Here is a 14,866-nt window from a genome sequence, read left to right on the forward strand (position 1 = left end):
TTTTATTATTGGGAATAATTCGAATTTCCCGCTGTAAGTTTTCAAAGTGAAAATAGCTCCTATTCTATATTGCCGACTGACATAAATGACAATCTTCATAGAGTTGCCAGCAGTAATATTGTTTTTCTGACAACATTGACAACAACAAATTTTTTAAGATTTAAAAACATTGGTGAAACAATTGTTTGAACTTTTCTAAAAATAAATAAACTCTACATGAAACTAATAAAATCAAGTTGAAAAAATGTGGAATTTTTTTTTGTTATTCAGTGTACGAAAAAAGATGGAAACTTTATTCTATATTTTATAAATTACCCTCAAATTCATTGACAAAAGATTTATGTAAAAAGAAGATGTTTATTTGGTAATTAGTACCTATAATTTTTTTTTATAATATTACAATAATTTAAATGCAATTTTTCCAAGTGCATGTGAGTGAAAAAACTTGAAAAAAAGAAAAAAAAAATTATAACCTAAAAAAACAGTGCCTGCAATCTGTGCGTGTATCCTGTGTGTATATATAACGGAAAAAAATCCAATGGAATTTTATATTTCAATAATTTAGTTTCTATTGAGAGAAAAATGGATGAAGAAAATAGTTCGCCTATTATTTCCGGTGATGTCGAGAATATAATCATTAAATTAGAACCTTTAGAGGAATTTTTTCACGATGAGGATTCATCAACAGGAGATGGTGTTAATTGTTCAAATGAAATTGATGAGAGTGAAGAGAAGGATTTTCATGACGAATGTCAAGAGCCTGATGAAATTCAGTCAAATATTGTTCAAATACCATTTTATTTGGAGAATTATTTTGCTGACGATGACGAGGACGATGATGATGTGACTTATGATATTGATCAATTAATTACACATCATATTGAAACAAATCGTTTAGCGTGTTCCTATTGTAGAATAATTTTCCCCACCGAGAAATTGCTGCATGAACATCTTATTCTTCATATTGATATTAATCGAATGGGTTGCAATGTTTGCGATAAGGTACGATTTCAATTATTAATGTTTTAAACAAAATTCAAGTACCTATAATTTTTTTTTTTTACTAAAAGTGATAATTTTTGTTTCAGGATCTTAATATCGCGGAAAAGTATCAACTTCACGTTATGGCAATAACGCGTCAGAGTATTTACTTTTGTGATTTGTGCAAAAAGTCTTGTGCCGGAGTTGTTCGATCCAAGGTTTGATTTAATTTTTTAAATTAAAATATACAAATTTTACCTGCAGGCTTTGCACTCATCTAGTAAAACCTACTATTTACTACTTTTTTTACCTTATGCTACTATTTGGGTACTTTTTTCAGATTTCAGCCACTAAAAACTACTATTTTTGTTTTTTTTAGAATTTCCACTACTTTAAATTCGCTAATACTAGAAATCAAAAAACTATTCTTAAAAATTATAATCAAATTCTTTTAAAACGATTCAACAGGTTGCCACCCAACCTGAAAAACCTAAAAATGTCAGGAAATTTTATAAATCTTGGAAAATTCAGAAAATTTTGATCGGAATCCTGGGAAATTACTGTTTTCTAAAGTTATTATAATAGGTAATTAAAATTCAATCTCCGTAAAAAATTTGATTGAATTGAGTAAAGTTTTTAAAAATAATTGAAATTTTGCCAAAAATTTAATTAAAATTTCTGAAAATAATTTAATTTTGGAGAAAAATTTTATTATTTATAAAGATAGTTGAAATTTTGAAAAGAATTTTTTAAAATTTTTGACCATGATTGAATTTTTGCGAAGAAAAATTTTGAAAATAATTGAATTTTGATAAATTATTGAAATTAATTAAATTTCTACGAAGAATTTTAATAAAACTTTTAAGAAGAATTTCATTTTTCGAGTAATTTTATTAAAATTGTATAAAAAGTAATTGAAATTCTGCGATGAGTTTTATTATTTATGAAAATAATTGTAAACCTATAAAGTTTTTTATTATATTTATAAGAAAATAATTGAATCTCTGTAAAAAATTTGATTATTTATGAAAATAATTGAATTATTGCGAAGAAAAATTGTAAACGCAACTCTTTTAAAATAGAATTAATTTCTAAATATTTAAGAAAAATTAGATTTCAAGAATAAGCACAATAACTTAAGAAAACAATAATTTTCCAGGATTCCCATCAAAATTCTCTGACTTTTCCAGGATTTTTTAATCCTGCGTTTAATATTCATGAATAAAATGGAATTCTTAAGAAAATTTTTACAAAAAGCGTTTTAAATAATTGAATGCTGTTTGAAAATTTTATGAAAATAGTAGATATTAAAAATCATTGAATTGCAAAAAGTTTTTAAAAATAATCCAATTCTTGTGATAAATATTGTTATTTTTGAAAATAATTGAATTTTGCAAAGAATTTTATTAAAATGACTCAAAATAATTGAATTTTCGGGAATAATTTTCTTATTTATCGACATAATTGAATTCTTTCCAAGAATTATTTTTGAATTCTTGGAAAGAATTTTATTATATCTAAAAGAATAATTAAATTATTAAAAAAAATGCAATTAAAATTGGATTTAAAATAATTGGTTTCTTTCGAACAGTTTTATTAAAATATTTGAAAATAATTGAATTTCTGGGAAAAATTCTAATATTTTTGAAAAATAATTGAATTCTTGGAAAGAATTTTAAAAAAACTTTTTTTTTTAAGAATAATTACATTTTTTGAGCAATTCCTGTAAAAATGTATTAAAAAGAATTGAAATTCTGTGATGAATTTTATTATTTATGAAAATAATTGAATAGTTGTTAAGAATTTTATTAAAATTTTCAAAAATAATTGAATTCCTGAGAAGAATTTTATTATTTATGAAAATAATTGAATTATTGCGAAAAATTTTATTAAAATGTTTAAAAATAATTGAATTTCTGTGAAAAATTTTGTTATTTTTGAAAATAATTTAATGTGGCAACCCTGAAAAATTTCTCAGGAATTCAATTATTTAAATAAGAATTTGCATAAAGTTAGTCGAAAGAAATCAATTATATTTAAAAATTTTTATAAAATTCTTCGCAAGAATAAGAAAGAAGTAAATTAATATTTTTGATGAAAATTAGGAAAAAGTCTGGAAAATAAAATATTGAATGGAATTTTTGTCAGTTCTGTAAAGTGTCTGAAATGAATTTTTTTGATCGTCAAGTTTAATTTTTGATAGCTATTTTTTTACTACTTTTTTTTAGTTTGAAAGCTACTTTTTGCTACTTTTTTGAAATTAATTATTGAGTGCAAAGTCTGTAATTGAGTTTTCTTTTTAAAATATTCTGAAAATGTGAATTTTTTCCACAGGATCAAACGCGCACTGAAGGAAAGGCGTACGCTTGTCACGATTGTGAAATACAAATAACTGGAAAACCATACATTTTGGGTGGAGCAATTCCAAATAAACAACAAACTTGGAAGCATTCAAATTGCAAGCCAATATTTCAATCAATTAAAAAAGAAGACGGAAATCTCGCGATTGAAATAAAATTAAATGGCTCGAAGTTAAATCCAGACATCTTTTTTCACAAATGCACATATTGTGACGCATTTTTTGCTCAATCCGTTACATTAACGAGGCATTTGCGCGTCAGACATAATGTCACTCGTGACATGATGAATGTATTAAGAAATTCAAAATTAGCCTACGAGGAATTAACAATGAGTAATTTTCAATTTATCGAAAATCAAAATGCATTATCCGAAAGTGAAGAACTCACAAAATTAGAGACAGAAGAAGTTAGTGAGGAAACAAAAGCGGCAGAAACAACAACAACAACGACAACAACAACAACTACTACTACTGCAATAACAACTGCAACAACAAAAGCAAATGATAAGGAATGTTTCGAGACAAAAGTAACAACAACGACTGATGAATTTAATCAACGCGATGACGTTTCCTATTCAGAGAATTACAATGTCAATAAACATTTACGTGAAAAACATAAAAAGAAACGTGCAAAATACACATGCAATACGTGCCTAAAACAATTTCGCTTAAGACGATGTTACAATAGTCATTTAAATTTTCACGAGACTAGAAAAAATCATCAATGTGATATTTGTGAATTGGAATTTTTCACGCGTTACAAATTGCAGCAGCATATGAAAATTCATAATCCAGAGAAAAAAGAGAGTGTGACGAGGAAAAAGAATTTATACAAATGCGAGAAAAAAACTTTAACCGATCGTAGTCAAAAGAGAAACTTACGACGTAGTCGTTTACGTAATTCGTGATAAAAAAGAAAAAGTAAACAGTGAATTTTTTTTTTTTATTGTGCAATTTAGAAAAAATTACAAATTTCTTTTTTCTATCATCGTTTTTTTTCTATATATATATATATTTCTGTGAAGAAAAAAGTTAGGAAGAAATTTTTTTAAATAACTGAATATTTACATAATAAACATATATACGATAAATTTTGTACATTCTTCAAAGTATCCGGTGTTTTTATTTAGCTATTTTTTATTTTCCGAATCTGGAAACTTCATTTTCAAATTGTTCATTGGCGATAGGAAATAAGGATTTTCTTACAATTTGTGAATATTAGAAGAGATTAAATGAAGTTGAAAGAACAAAGTAGGTATCTTTAACTTCGAAGTGTCTTTAAATTTATCGAAAAAAGTTTGTGAGTTTTATAATGGCAAATTTTACAACGTAAATAATGTTTTCGGATTTAGTTTCATAAAACATTTTTAATTTTAATAGAATAAATAATAATAATTACTATTGTTTTGCATTTAATACATATCTTTTTTTTTTTTTTGAAAATATTTTTCTAATCATTAAATTTCATATTTTTCCGTCTAGAAGAATTTAATTTCTTCAGTTATTAAAACATAAGCGTTGATAAATTCGCCATTATGAAATTTATTTACAATTTTGCAATAAGAGCAATCGAGTTTAAAAAAAAGACAAACAAGTTATAAATGTGTTTTTCATTCCGGAATTGATAAACATAGCACACTAAAAAAGTTTTGAGAAAACTTTATGCTACATTGATTAAAAGTGAATGTTTCTATTATTTTTAGTATCATAAAATAAATGTGGGAATGAATAAAAATAAATATGGGATTATTACATAATATATTTATTTATTTGACAATTTTTACATCCGTTTTTGTTTATTTTGCGTAATAAATTTGGTTAATAAATTTTACCGTAATATAAGGCCTCGTAAAGTTTATTACGCATATTTATATTGAATTTAATGTAAATTTTAAGTATTCTACATTTTTCCCCAAAACCTTTTTTTTTTTAATTAATTTTCAAGTAAATTTTGTTTTATTTAAAAAAAATATTTTCCTATGCAATGAAAAATAATGAATAATTTATTTAAACTTGCAAAAAATTAGAAAAATTTTATTTTTGATTTGAAGTGAAATTTTTCTTTGTTTCAATTCTTTAGCTAAAATTTATATTTCATCAGTTTAATAATTTTTATACTAATGTCTATAGGTACTTTAAAAATAAACAAATTATCGAAAAAATTTGTATGTTTTTTTATAAAATGAAAAAAAAAATTACAATTACACAACTGTCCGTGAGTATCAGGACGCCCCTTTTTTCATGAGTGGAAAAATGCTTAAAACGTAGAAAATAAGATTTGGCTAGAAATGAGCATATGGGGATTTTTGGAGACACTGAATTAGAGTATTGGGTTAAAATTTTATAATTCGAAATGGCGACTTCAAGGTGTCAAATAAAAATTTAAAAGTTTACGAATGTGGTTATAAATAGTTATTTGAGTCTTTTGGGGTTTATATTTTTATATTTTTATATATGAGGCATTTTACGTGAAATTTCCTAAGTTGAAATTTCAACTTCTTGAAAAAATTGATACTCAGGGAATTTGTTGTTCTATCAAGTAGAAATGTCACCCAAAAAATATTTTTGCTTTTTTCGAAAATTTGGAGGGGGTAGAGGGGGGTCAATTTGACCAATTTTGTTAACACCGACTACTTTGTGAATTTTTTCTGAACATACTTGTAATGGGAAAAATTTGTTAGAATATGTTTCTGAAAGGTTTTTTCATCCTCTTTCCAATGGTGCATTTTATTTTTCAATATTTTAAAAATTTACCCTAATTTTTGATAATTAATATTTAATTTTCAATTTCCCGAGAATCGGTTTGTTTTTTTTGAAAATAAATTATTGCAAACGAAAGCTGAGGTTTTTTCCTATCGGCATGTAAATTTTCAGAATGCCCTTTTTTTTATTTTTGAGTTATTAAATTTCAAAGAATAAATTGCGTCCCGGGCGCCTCGTCTTACGCCGGTTGCCACGCGGCTCAGTGCAACCGCGACGCAATTTGTTCTTTGTAATTTAATAACTCTTACTCAAAAACAAAAAAGGGCATTCTGCAAAACTTGCCGATAGGAAAAAACCTCAGCTTTCGTTTGCAATAATTTATTTTAAAAAAAAACGGACAGATTTTTGGGAAATTGAAAATTAAATATTAAATTTAAGAAATTTCGCCTCTAGGATCCATATATATTATTAATAATAGAAGATGTCAGATGGTATCAGAAAGAAATAATGATGACGTTTTTCCTTTCTAGCATCTTTATTATTTTAGTAGCCAACGTTTCGGCCTCTAATCGAGAGCCATCATCAGGGCTTTTTTGATGTTATAAAGAATATTTAAGAAATTTTTAAAAAAACGTAGAAAACAATAATAATAAAAGAAAGAGTGAGAGAGAAGAAAGATGATGTGTGTTGATTATTTGCAGGCTTCTTTGATGATCTCAATGGATTCGGAATTATATTAGATGAAGATGTTGTTTATCCAATTTGTAGATAAATTTTCGATCCTTTTTTTCTCGGAAAATAATGAATTTAAGAAATTTCGCCTCTAGGATCCATATATATTATTAATAATAGAAGATGTCAGATGGTATCAGAAAGAAATAATGATGACGTTTTTCCTTTCTAGCATCCGAAACGTTGGCTACTAAAATAATAAAGATGCTAGAAAGGAAAAACGTCATCATTATTTCTTTCTGATACCATCTGACATCTTCTATTATTAATAATATATATGGATCCTAGAGGCGAAATTTCTTAAATTCATTATTTTCCGAGAAAAAAAGGATCGAAAATTTATCTACAAATTGAATTAAATATTAATTATCAAAAATTAGGGTAAATTTTTTAAATATTGGAAAATAAAATGCACCATTGGAAAGAGGACGAAAAAACCTTTCAGAAACATATTCTAAAAAATTTTTCCCATTACAAGTATGTTCAGAAAAAATTCACAAAGTAGCCGGTGTTAGCAAAATTGGTCAAATTGACCCCCCTCTACCCCCTCCAAATTTTCGAAAAAAGCAAAAATATTTTTTGGGGCACATTTCTACTTGATAGAACAACAAATTCCCTGAGTTTCAATTTTTTTCAAGAAGTTGAAATTTCAACTTAGGACATTTCACGTAAAATGCCTCATATGTATAATATATTTTACATATATTATATTTATATACATTTACACAAACTATTTAAAACACCGCTTTTAGTCGTATCCGGAGTCACGAACTATTTAATTTAATTACTATTATTAAATTTTTTAATATAGATCGATTTTGAGTATTTCACAATGTTTTAAAACATCGGACGTATTAATTCCTCTGCTTTAAGTTTTAAGAACTAATTTGAGAACTTTAAATTTTTTTGGTCGCCATTTTGGAGCCGCCATTTTGAATTTTTGATTAAATATTTGGATTTAGAGACCTCAAAAACCCCCGAATGAGCATTTTCAGCCAAATTCGTAAACTTAAAAAAATTTTTGGTCGTCATTTTGAAGCCGCCGTTTTGAATTTAAAAATTTTAACCAAATATTCGAATTCAGCGACCCCAAAAACACCCAAGTAAACATTTTTAGTCAAATCCGTGAACTTTTAAATTTTTTTGGTCGCCATTTTGGAGCCGCCATTTTTAATTTTAAATTTTTGACTAAATATTTGGATTTAGAGACCTCAAAAACCCTTGAATGAGCATTTTCAGCCAAATTCGTAAACTTAAAAAAAATTTTGGTCGCCATTTTGAAGCCACCATTTTGAATTTAAAATTTTCAATAACGGATTTTGATTCAGCGATCCCGAAAACCCCCGAGTAGGCATTTTTAGCAAGATTCGTTAACTTTTATATATCTTTTTTTTTCGATGCCGCTATAGCGGTCATACACACTGGGGGCACGAATTATTTTGGCCTCTATAGACGTCAAACACTGTGAAGCGGTTAAAAAAAAGAAAAAGTTACAATAGCCTGAAAATTATTATTATAAATACAAGAATGAAAAATATTAAATGAATTACTTCAAATTGTTGAATTATTAAATGAAATTATCTAATTAAATCGTAAAAATAATTATCAGGCATTATTCGCCATTATTCTTCATTGATAGTTTAGATTCAACATTTTTTTCTAATTTTTTTCTCATTTGCTAATTATTTTTCGAAAAAAAGTATTTGAAATTTTTTTTAGACTTTGAAATATTGTTAACTTATTTTTGTTATCCATTTCATTTTTCTTATTTTAAAATTATGTCTTGTTTTCGAATAACTATAATTTTTCAATTTTTATTTTATTTACATTCGTATATAAATATTATTGTTTAAAATAAATGTTTATTATACCATTTTTATTATAAGTACTGCTAATTATCATTATGTTAACAAAATTAATATTCAAAATAAGTTTTACATTATTTATCATAATATTATTGATTAAGGAATGAAATAATAATTGTGAAAATGAAAATTAATATTAATATGAAACTTATTTAGTAAATAATAAATATTTTGCAAAAATTACGGGCAATGGTGAAATATACCCTTAATAAATGGTTAAATAAGATACCCATGATAGTTTTAAAAAATATTAATTTTTCGAATTGCATTTTTAATCTTTTCACTATTTTTTAAATTTTCTTTCAAGTGGTTAATTATTTTTCAATAAAAAATTATTTTTCGAATTTTTTAGACTTGGAAATACTTCTCTACTTAATTTATTTTTATCTATTTTATTTTTCTTTCTTTTCAACCTAAATAATTATTTTCCTCTCCAAATTCTTCTTCATCTGAAATTACGTCATGTTTAATAATTTTAGAAATTGTAATTATTTATCATTATAGCTACCATTTATTTACTATTACGATAATTTTATATTTTTTAATATTAACTGACTTTTTAAAAAAATATTTCGGTATAAAAAATTGTGGATTAATAAATTAAAGGAAAAATAGGAAAAGGAATTTTCGTATCAAGGATTAGATTCATTAAAGAGATGAAATGTTTTAACTAAATAATATTTTAATATATTAGATAAACGTCACACTGTGTACAAGTTTGATAACGTATGTAAAACTCAACTTCAACGAATTAATAATAATTAATAACCTTTTTTTTATAATAACGATTGCCTGCGAACTCAAATAATTCACGTCTTTAATATTCCAGTTTCTTTACATTGGAAATAAAAAGTCCCAGGTATATTATTTTCTTTTTTTTTGTAATTTTACTCCATTACATTACGTTTATTATATAGAAATTTAATTATACATGAATGAACATTTTTATTTTCTTTTTCAATATAGAAATCGTGATTCAAATCTTTCATTTAAACGATAAATAATAAAAGAGTAAAAAAAAATTCAAAAAAAAAACTAAAAAATCAATACAATAAAATGTCAGTCATTAAATTTTTAAAATCATAAAAAAACAATCCATAAAAAGAATTTTTCTTTCTTTCATTTCAAGATGAACAATCTATAAAGAAAAATTACAAAAAAAATTTCGGGACTAGAATAATGATATTTTTTTTGTAAATTCGAAAATTTGTTTCCTTCACATCCATACATATAATATACATACACACCAATATTTTTCTAGATATAATTTGCCGTTATCACAGTTTGAATCACGACTGATACTTTTACACAATTCTTTCTTTTTTTTATTCTAGAAACTGTCTTTTAAAACTCTGTACAATTTTTTCTTTTTCCTTTCATTTTTAAAAACGAATAAATGCAGTTTTATAAATATAATTTATCATAATTTCAAAAGTTCTATCGTGAAAGTTGCACTTGCTGAGAGTACAAAAATAGTTGGTGAAAATAATGAAAATTTTTATTTTATTATTTTTTTTTATCGAACACAATATATTGTTTTATATAATTTCTATCTCTCTTTCAAAATAATATCGAGAACATTAAAATGTCTAAATTAATTCTTAAAAAGAATGAATGAAAGAGTAAAAGAAAACTTAACCATAATATATTTGTGTTGATAAAAAGAAATTAAAAATTATTATTTTCATCCATCAGACATGATTTAAAAAGCAAATTTTTATCCGAAGTTAAGTCTTGAATTCACAACCAAATGAGAGAAAAAAATTCGAAAATTTAATGCATCTCATAAATATAGATTTCTTTATTGTATAACTTTAAGAAAATAGAATCACAGTATGAAAATGAAAAAAGGAGATTTCGAGAAAGTAATAGTTTTTCCACTGACAATTAAGTAATTAATTAATAACGATTAATATGCGTACTAATTAATTAACACTAAATAACGATTGATTAACTAAAACGTAATAATTAATGAATACCTAATTCATTAATAATTGATAAAAACTTAATAATAGTAATAATTAATACAATTAAATGTAAATATTATCTAATATCGATAAATAACTGACTGATTATTAATTATTAATTACTTAATTAAAATCATTAAAAATTGTTAGAAAATTTTACAAAAAATGTTTTCATGGACATTTTTCTTTTTTTAATTTCCAATGTGATTCTTTTCCTGTTTTAAAACTAATTTTCTCAAGGGAAAAACAAATTCTGATTTTTTTCGGGAACAAAATAGTGAAAAACTAATTTGCTATGTATTTTGACGGAAATTGTTTTTCTTTTGAAAAAATGTTATGTTAATGCAAAATATCGATTCTTTTCCATACATTTCCTTCAGAAAAAAATAATAAATATAAAGTTATATTTGTTTTATACACGTGTTATCAATAACAAATATTTGCGAACAAAGATTTATAATCTGTATAGCAAATATCCCTGTGCGAAATTTGTCACTTTATCAAGGATCGCGGCCTACTCTCCTTCTTTTCTTTCTTTATTATAATACAATAATTAATTATTATACAAAAGCTAAACCTTTATTTACGTGACACTTTTCCTACTATCTTGCTGGAATTGTCGGCATTTTCTCTAGAAAGTCTTGTTCAATGACAGTCTCTAATTGTGCGACGTTTAGAGGACCTTGAGTATCTCCGGATCTATTGCTAAGTGAGGTGAAAAAATTATGAAGATCTTGTAATGTACGAATGCTGTTTGACGTTAATAATAATTCGCCGACACGTGCTAAACTTGACTGCGAATTTTTTTCCTGAAACTGAGAAAAAGAAACAAATTAGTTATTTAAATTCTAAACTATTATAATAAATAAATTATAGTACATAATTTCAAAAAACCAAAATTAAATGCGAAAAATATTTTGCGCAATCAATTTTTTGAATTTAGAAAATCTATATTAATAATCGTTGTATTCTGGTAATCGGTTCGCAGTTTGAAGTTAGTTGCTGTTTGCTTTTTTGTTTCCTAACTTTTTAAATAATTTTTCTTTTTAAATGTTTAAAATATTTCAAAATTAATGTACAAAAAAATCATTGAATTCTTGTAAAGCATTTATAAAAAACTTTGAAAATAATTGAATTCATTTCAAGAATTTTATCAACATTATTTTCAATAATTAAATTCTTTCGAGAAAATGTAATTAAAATTGTATTGAAAATAATTTAATTCTTGGAAAGATTTTTATTAAAATTCTTTAAAATAATTAAATTGTTTTAAAGAATTTATTTCAATATTCAATATAATAATTATATAGTTTTTTTTATAATTTTTACAGAAAATTTTAAAAGTAATTGAATTTTATGAAGAATTCAATTATTTTCAATAATTTTAATAAAATTCTTTGCAAAAAGTCAATTTATAAATAATAAAAATCTTCGTAAGAAATTTAATTATTTTTATATAAAAAATAAAATTTTTATAAGAATTTCACTTATTTTCAATACAATTTTAATTGATTTCTTCGAAAATTTCAATTATTTTTAAAAATCTTGTAAAAATTCTCCGAGAATTGAATTTTTCACAGGAGTTTAATTATTTAAAATACTTTTAATAAAATTAATTTCAAGAATTCAATTATTTTCATAAATAATGAAATTTTCGTTGGAATTCAATTATTTTAAATACAATTTTAATTGAATTCCAGGGAAAATTAAATTCTTTTAAACAATTTTATTTGAGTTTTTTTAAATAATTATATTTTTTCTTAAAGAATTTCATTAAATTTCGTAAAAATAATGTAATTTTTTAAAGTAATTTTAATTGAAAATTTTGAAAATAATTGAAGTTTACAAAGAATTTTATTAAAAACTTTGAGAACAATTGAATTGTTTAGAAAATATTATTACAATTTTTAAAAATAATTGAACTTGTTAGAGAAAGTTTATTAAAATAATTTTGAATATAATTGAATTTTTTCCTAGAAATTTTATTAAAATTGAATTGAAAATAATTAAATTGTTTCGAAGAATTTTTTATCAGAATTGTTGAAAAAATTGAATTTTTATTAAAACTTGAAAATAATTGAAAACTTGAAAATAATTGAATTTAAATAATATTTTTTAAATAATTGTATTCTTTCGAGAAATTTTATTAAAATTGTATTCAAAATAAATGAATTTCTCCGAAACATTTTATTATTTATGAAAATAATTGAATTCCTTTGCAAATTTTTTTTTATAAAAATATTTTAATGCTTGCGAAAAATTTAATTATTTATGATAATAATTAAATTCTTGAGAATTGTTTTGATGAATTTTATCTGAATTTTTGAAAATAATTGAATTTTTTTGAAGGAATTTCATTAAAACTCTTGAAAATAATTGAATTTAAATAATATTTTTAAAATAATTGTATTTTTTCGAGAAATTTTATTAAAATTGTATTGAAAATGATTGAATTGCTCTAAACAATTTTATTATTTATGAGATCAGAATAATTAAATGCTTACGACAAATTTAATTAACATTTTTGAATAATAATAAACAAGAATATTTAATATTATGTGCGAAAAAAGTAAATTCTTTAAATTGAAAATTGAAAATAATTTTAAATTTTAATATTTTCCGCAATTAATTTTTGATTGTAGAAAATATTTTGAAATAAATTTAGTATTTGCCGCAATCAATTTCTGATTTTTAGGAATTTTTTGTAATAGATTTAATACTTTTCTCAATAATTTTTTAACATTAGACAATGTTTTCCAATAAATTTAATATTTTTTTCATTCAACTTTTGGCATTAGCAATTTTTTTCAAAATAAATTTTCAACATTAGATAAAATTTTGAAATTAATTTAATATTCTCTACAATCAATTTTTGAATGTAGAAAATATTTAAAAATAAATTTAATATTTTCGACAATCAATTTTTGCCATCAGAAAATATTTTGAAATAACTTCAGTATTTCTCGCAATCAATTCTTCACTTTAGGGAATTTTTGAAATTTTAATATTCTTCTTAATAATTTTTTAACTTTAGAAAATATTTTGAAATAACTTCAGTATTAAATCCAGATTCTTATACATTGACTTATTGTTTTTATATAATATTCTTAATGGTAAAATTTATTGTCCTTCGATTTTATCAAGCATTAAATTCGCAGTTCTAATTAGGTCTACAAGAAATTGCTCTTTTTTTAATTTAAAATTTCATAGAACCAATTATGGCCTAAATGCTGTTTTTTATAGGCTGTGTAAAGAGGGAAATGATGTTATGAAAGATTATGATATTGACTATTTTTAATACTTCCGAAATTAGCTTTAAGTTAGAGTTGCGGAAAATTCTCTTCTCAAATTATTGTTATTATTGATTATGATTTTAATGTAAGGGCATCAGCCTGTATATTCTTAAATAAATAAAAGTATTTCTCGCAATCAATTCTTCACTTTAGGAAATTTTTTAAGTTTTAAAAATTTTTCTGAATAATTTTTTAACTTTGGAAAATATTTTGAAATAAATTTACTATTTTTTGCTTTTAATTTTTGACTTTTAGATTTTTTTTTAAATTTAATATTTTCCTCAATCAATTTTTGACTTTAGTGAATTATTTCGAAATAAATGTTATATATATATTTTCCTCGATTATTTTTTAACTTTGGAAAATATTTTGAAATAAATTTACTATTTTTTGCTTACAATTTTTGACTTTTAGATTTTTTTTAAATTTAACATTTTCCTCAATCAATTTTTGACTTTAGTGAATTATTTCGAAATAAATGTTATATATATATTTTCCTCGATTATTTTTTAACTTTGGAAAATATTTTGAAATAAATTTACTATTTTTTGCTTTCAATTTTTGACTTTTAGATTTTTTTTTAAATTTAATATTTTCCTCAATCAATTTTTGACTTTAGTGAATTATTTCGAAATAAATGTTATATATATATTTTCCTCGATTATTTTTTAACTTTGGAAAATATTTTGAAATAAATTTACTATTTTTTGCTTACAATTTTTGACTTTTAGATTTTTTTTAAATTTAACATTTTCCTCAATCAATTTTTGACTTTAGTGAATTATTTCGAAATAAATGTTATATATATATTTTCCTCGATTATTTTTTAACTTTGGAAAATATTTTGAAATAAATTTACTATTTTTTGCTTTCAATTTTTGACTTTTAGATTTTTTTTTAAATTTAATATTTTCCTCAATCAATTTTTGACTTTTAGATTTTTTTTTAAATTTAATATTTTCCTCA

The 14,866-nt window shown here is 23.1% G+C and overlaps 2 protein-coding genes across 3 annotated transcripts in view; one reads left to right on the forward strand and one right to left on the reverse strand.

Annotated features, from left to right (window-relative positions):
• Window positions 1-91: 91 nt before the first annotated feature.
• LOC122509180 (PR domain zinc finger protein 5-like) lies at window positions 92-5,079 on the forward strand. Its single transcript, XM_043623010.1, has 3 exons — window positions 92-1,002; window positions 1,089-1,199; window positions 3,316-5,079. Exons 1-3 carry the CDS (start codon window positions 583-585, stop codon window positions 4,246-4,248), a joined length of 1,464 nt encoding a protein of 487 aa, XP_043478945.1. The 5' UTR covers window positions 92-582; the 3' UTR covers window positions 4,249-5,079.
• A 4,225-nt stretch (window positions 5,080-9,304) lies between these two features.
• The window catches only part of LOC122509109 (protein dopey-1 homolog), a 62,573-nt gene continuing 57,011 nt past the window's right edge, over window positions 9,305-14,866 (reverse strand). For both annotated transcript variants that reach the window (XM_043622902.1, XM_043622901.1), the window contains one exon: window positions 9,305-11,422. In XM_043622902.1, the coding sequence (XP_043478837.1) occupies window positions 11,210-11,422 (213 nt within the window). In that variant the 3' untranslated portion in view covers window positions 9,305-11,209. The remainder of the gene's footprint in view (window positions 11,423-14,866) is intronic.

The sequence above is a fragment of the Leptopilina heterotoma genome, unplaced genomic scaffold (assembly GCF_015476425.1).
Source record: "Leptopilina heterotoma isolate Lh14 unplaced genomic scaffold, ASM1547642v1 Lhet_6, whole genome shotgun sequence".
In the NCBI taxonomy this organism is placed as follows: domain Eukaryota; kingdom Metazoa; phylum Arthropoda; class Insecta; order Hymenoptera; family Figitidae; genus Leptopilina; species Leptopilina heterotoma.

Excerpts from the sequence above, each read along its gene's own strand:
- LOC122509180 (XM_043623010.1), top strand. The coding sequence starts at position 583 with ATGGATGAAGAAAATAGTTCGCCTATTATTTCCGGTGATGTCGAGAAT. Across the intron at positions 1,003-1,088 it reads GTTGCAATGTTTGCGATAAG|GATCTTAATATCGCGGAAAA; the intron begins GTACGATTTCAA and ends TTTTTGTTTCAG. Across the intron at positions 1,200-3,315 it reads CCGGAGTTGTTCGATCCAAG|GATCAAACGCGCACTGAAGG; the intron begins GTTTGATTTAAT and ends TTTTTTCCACAG.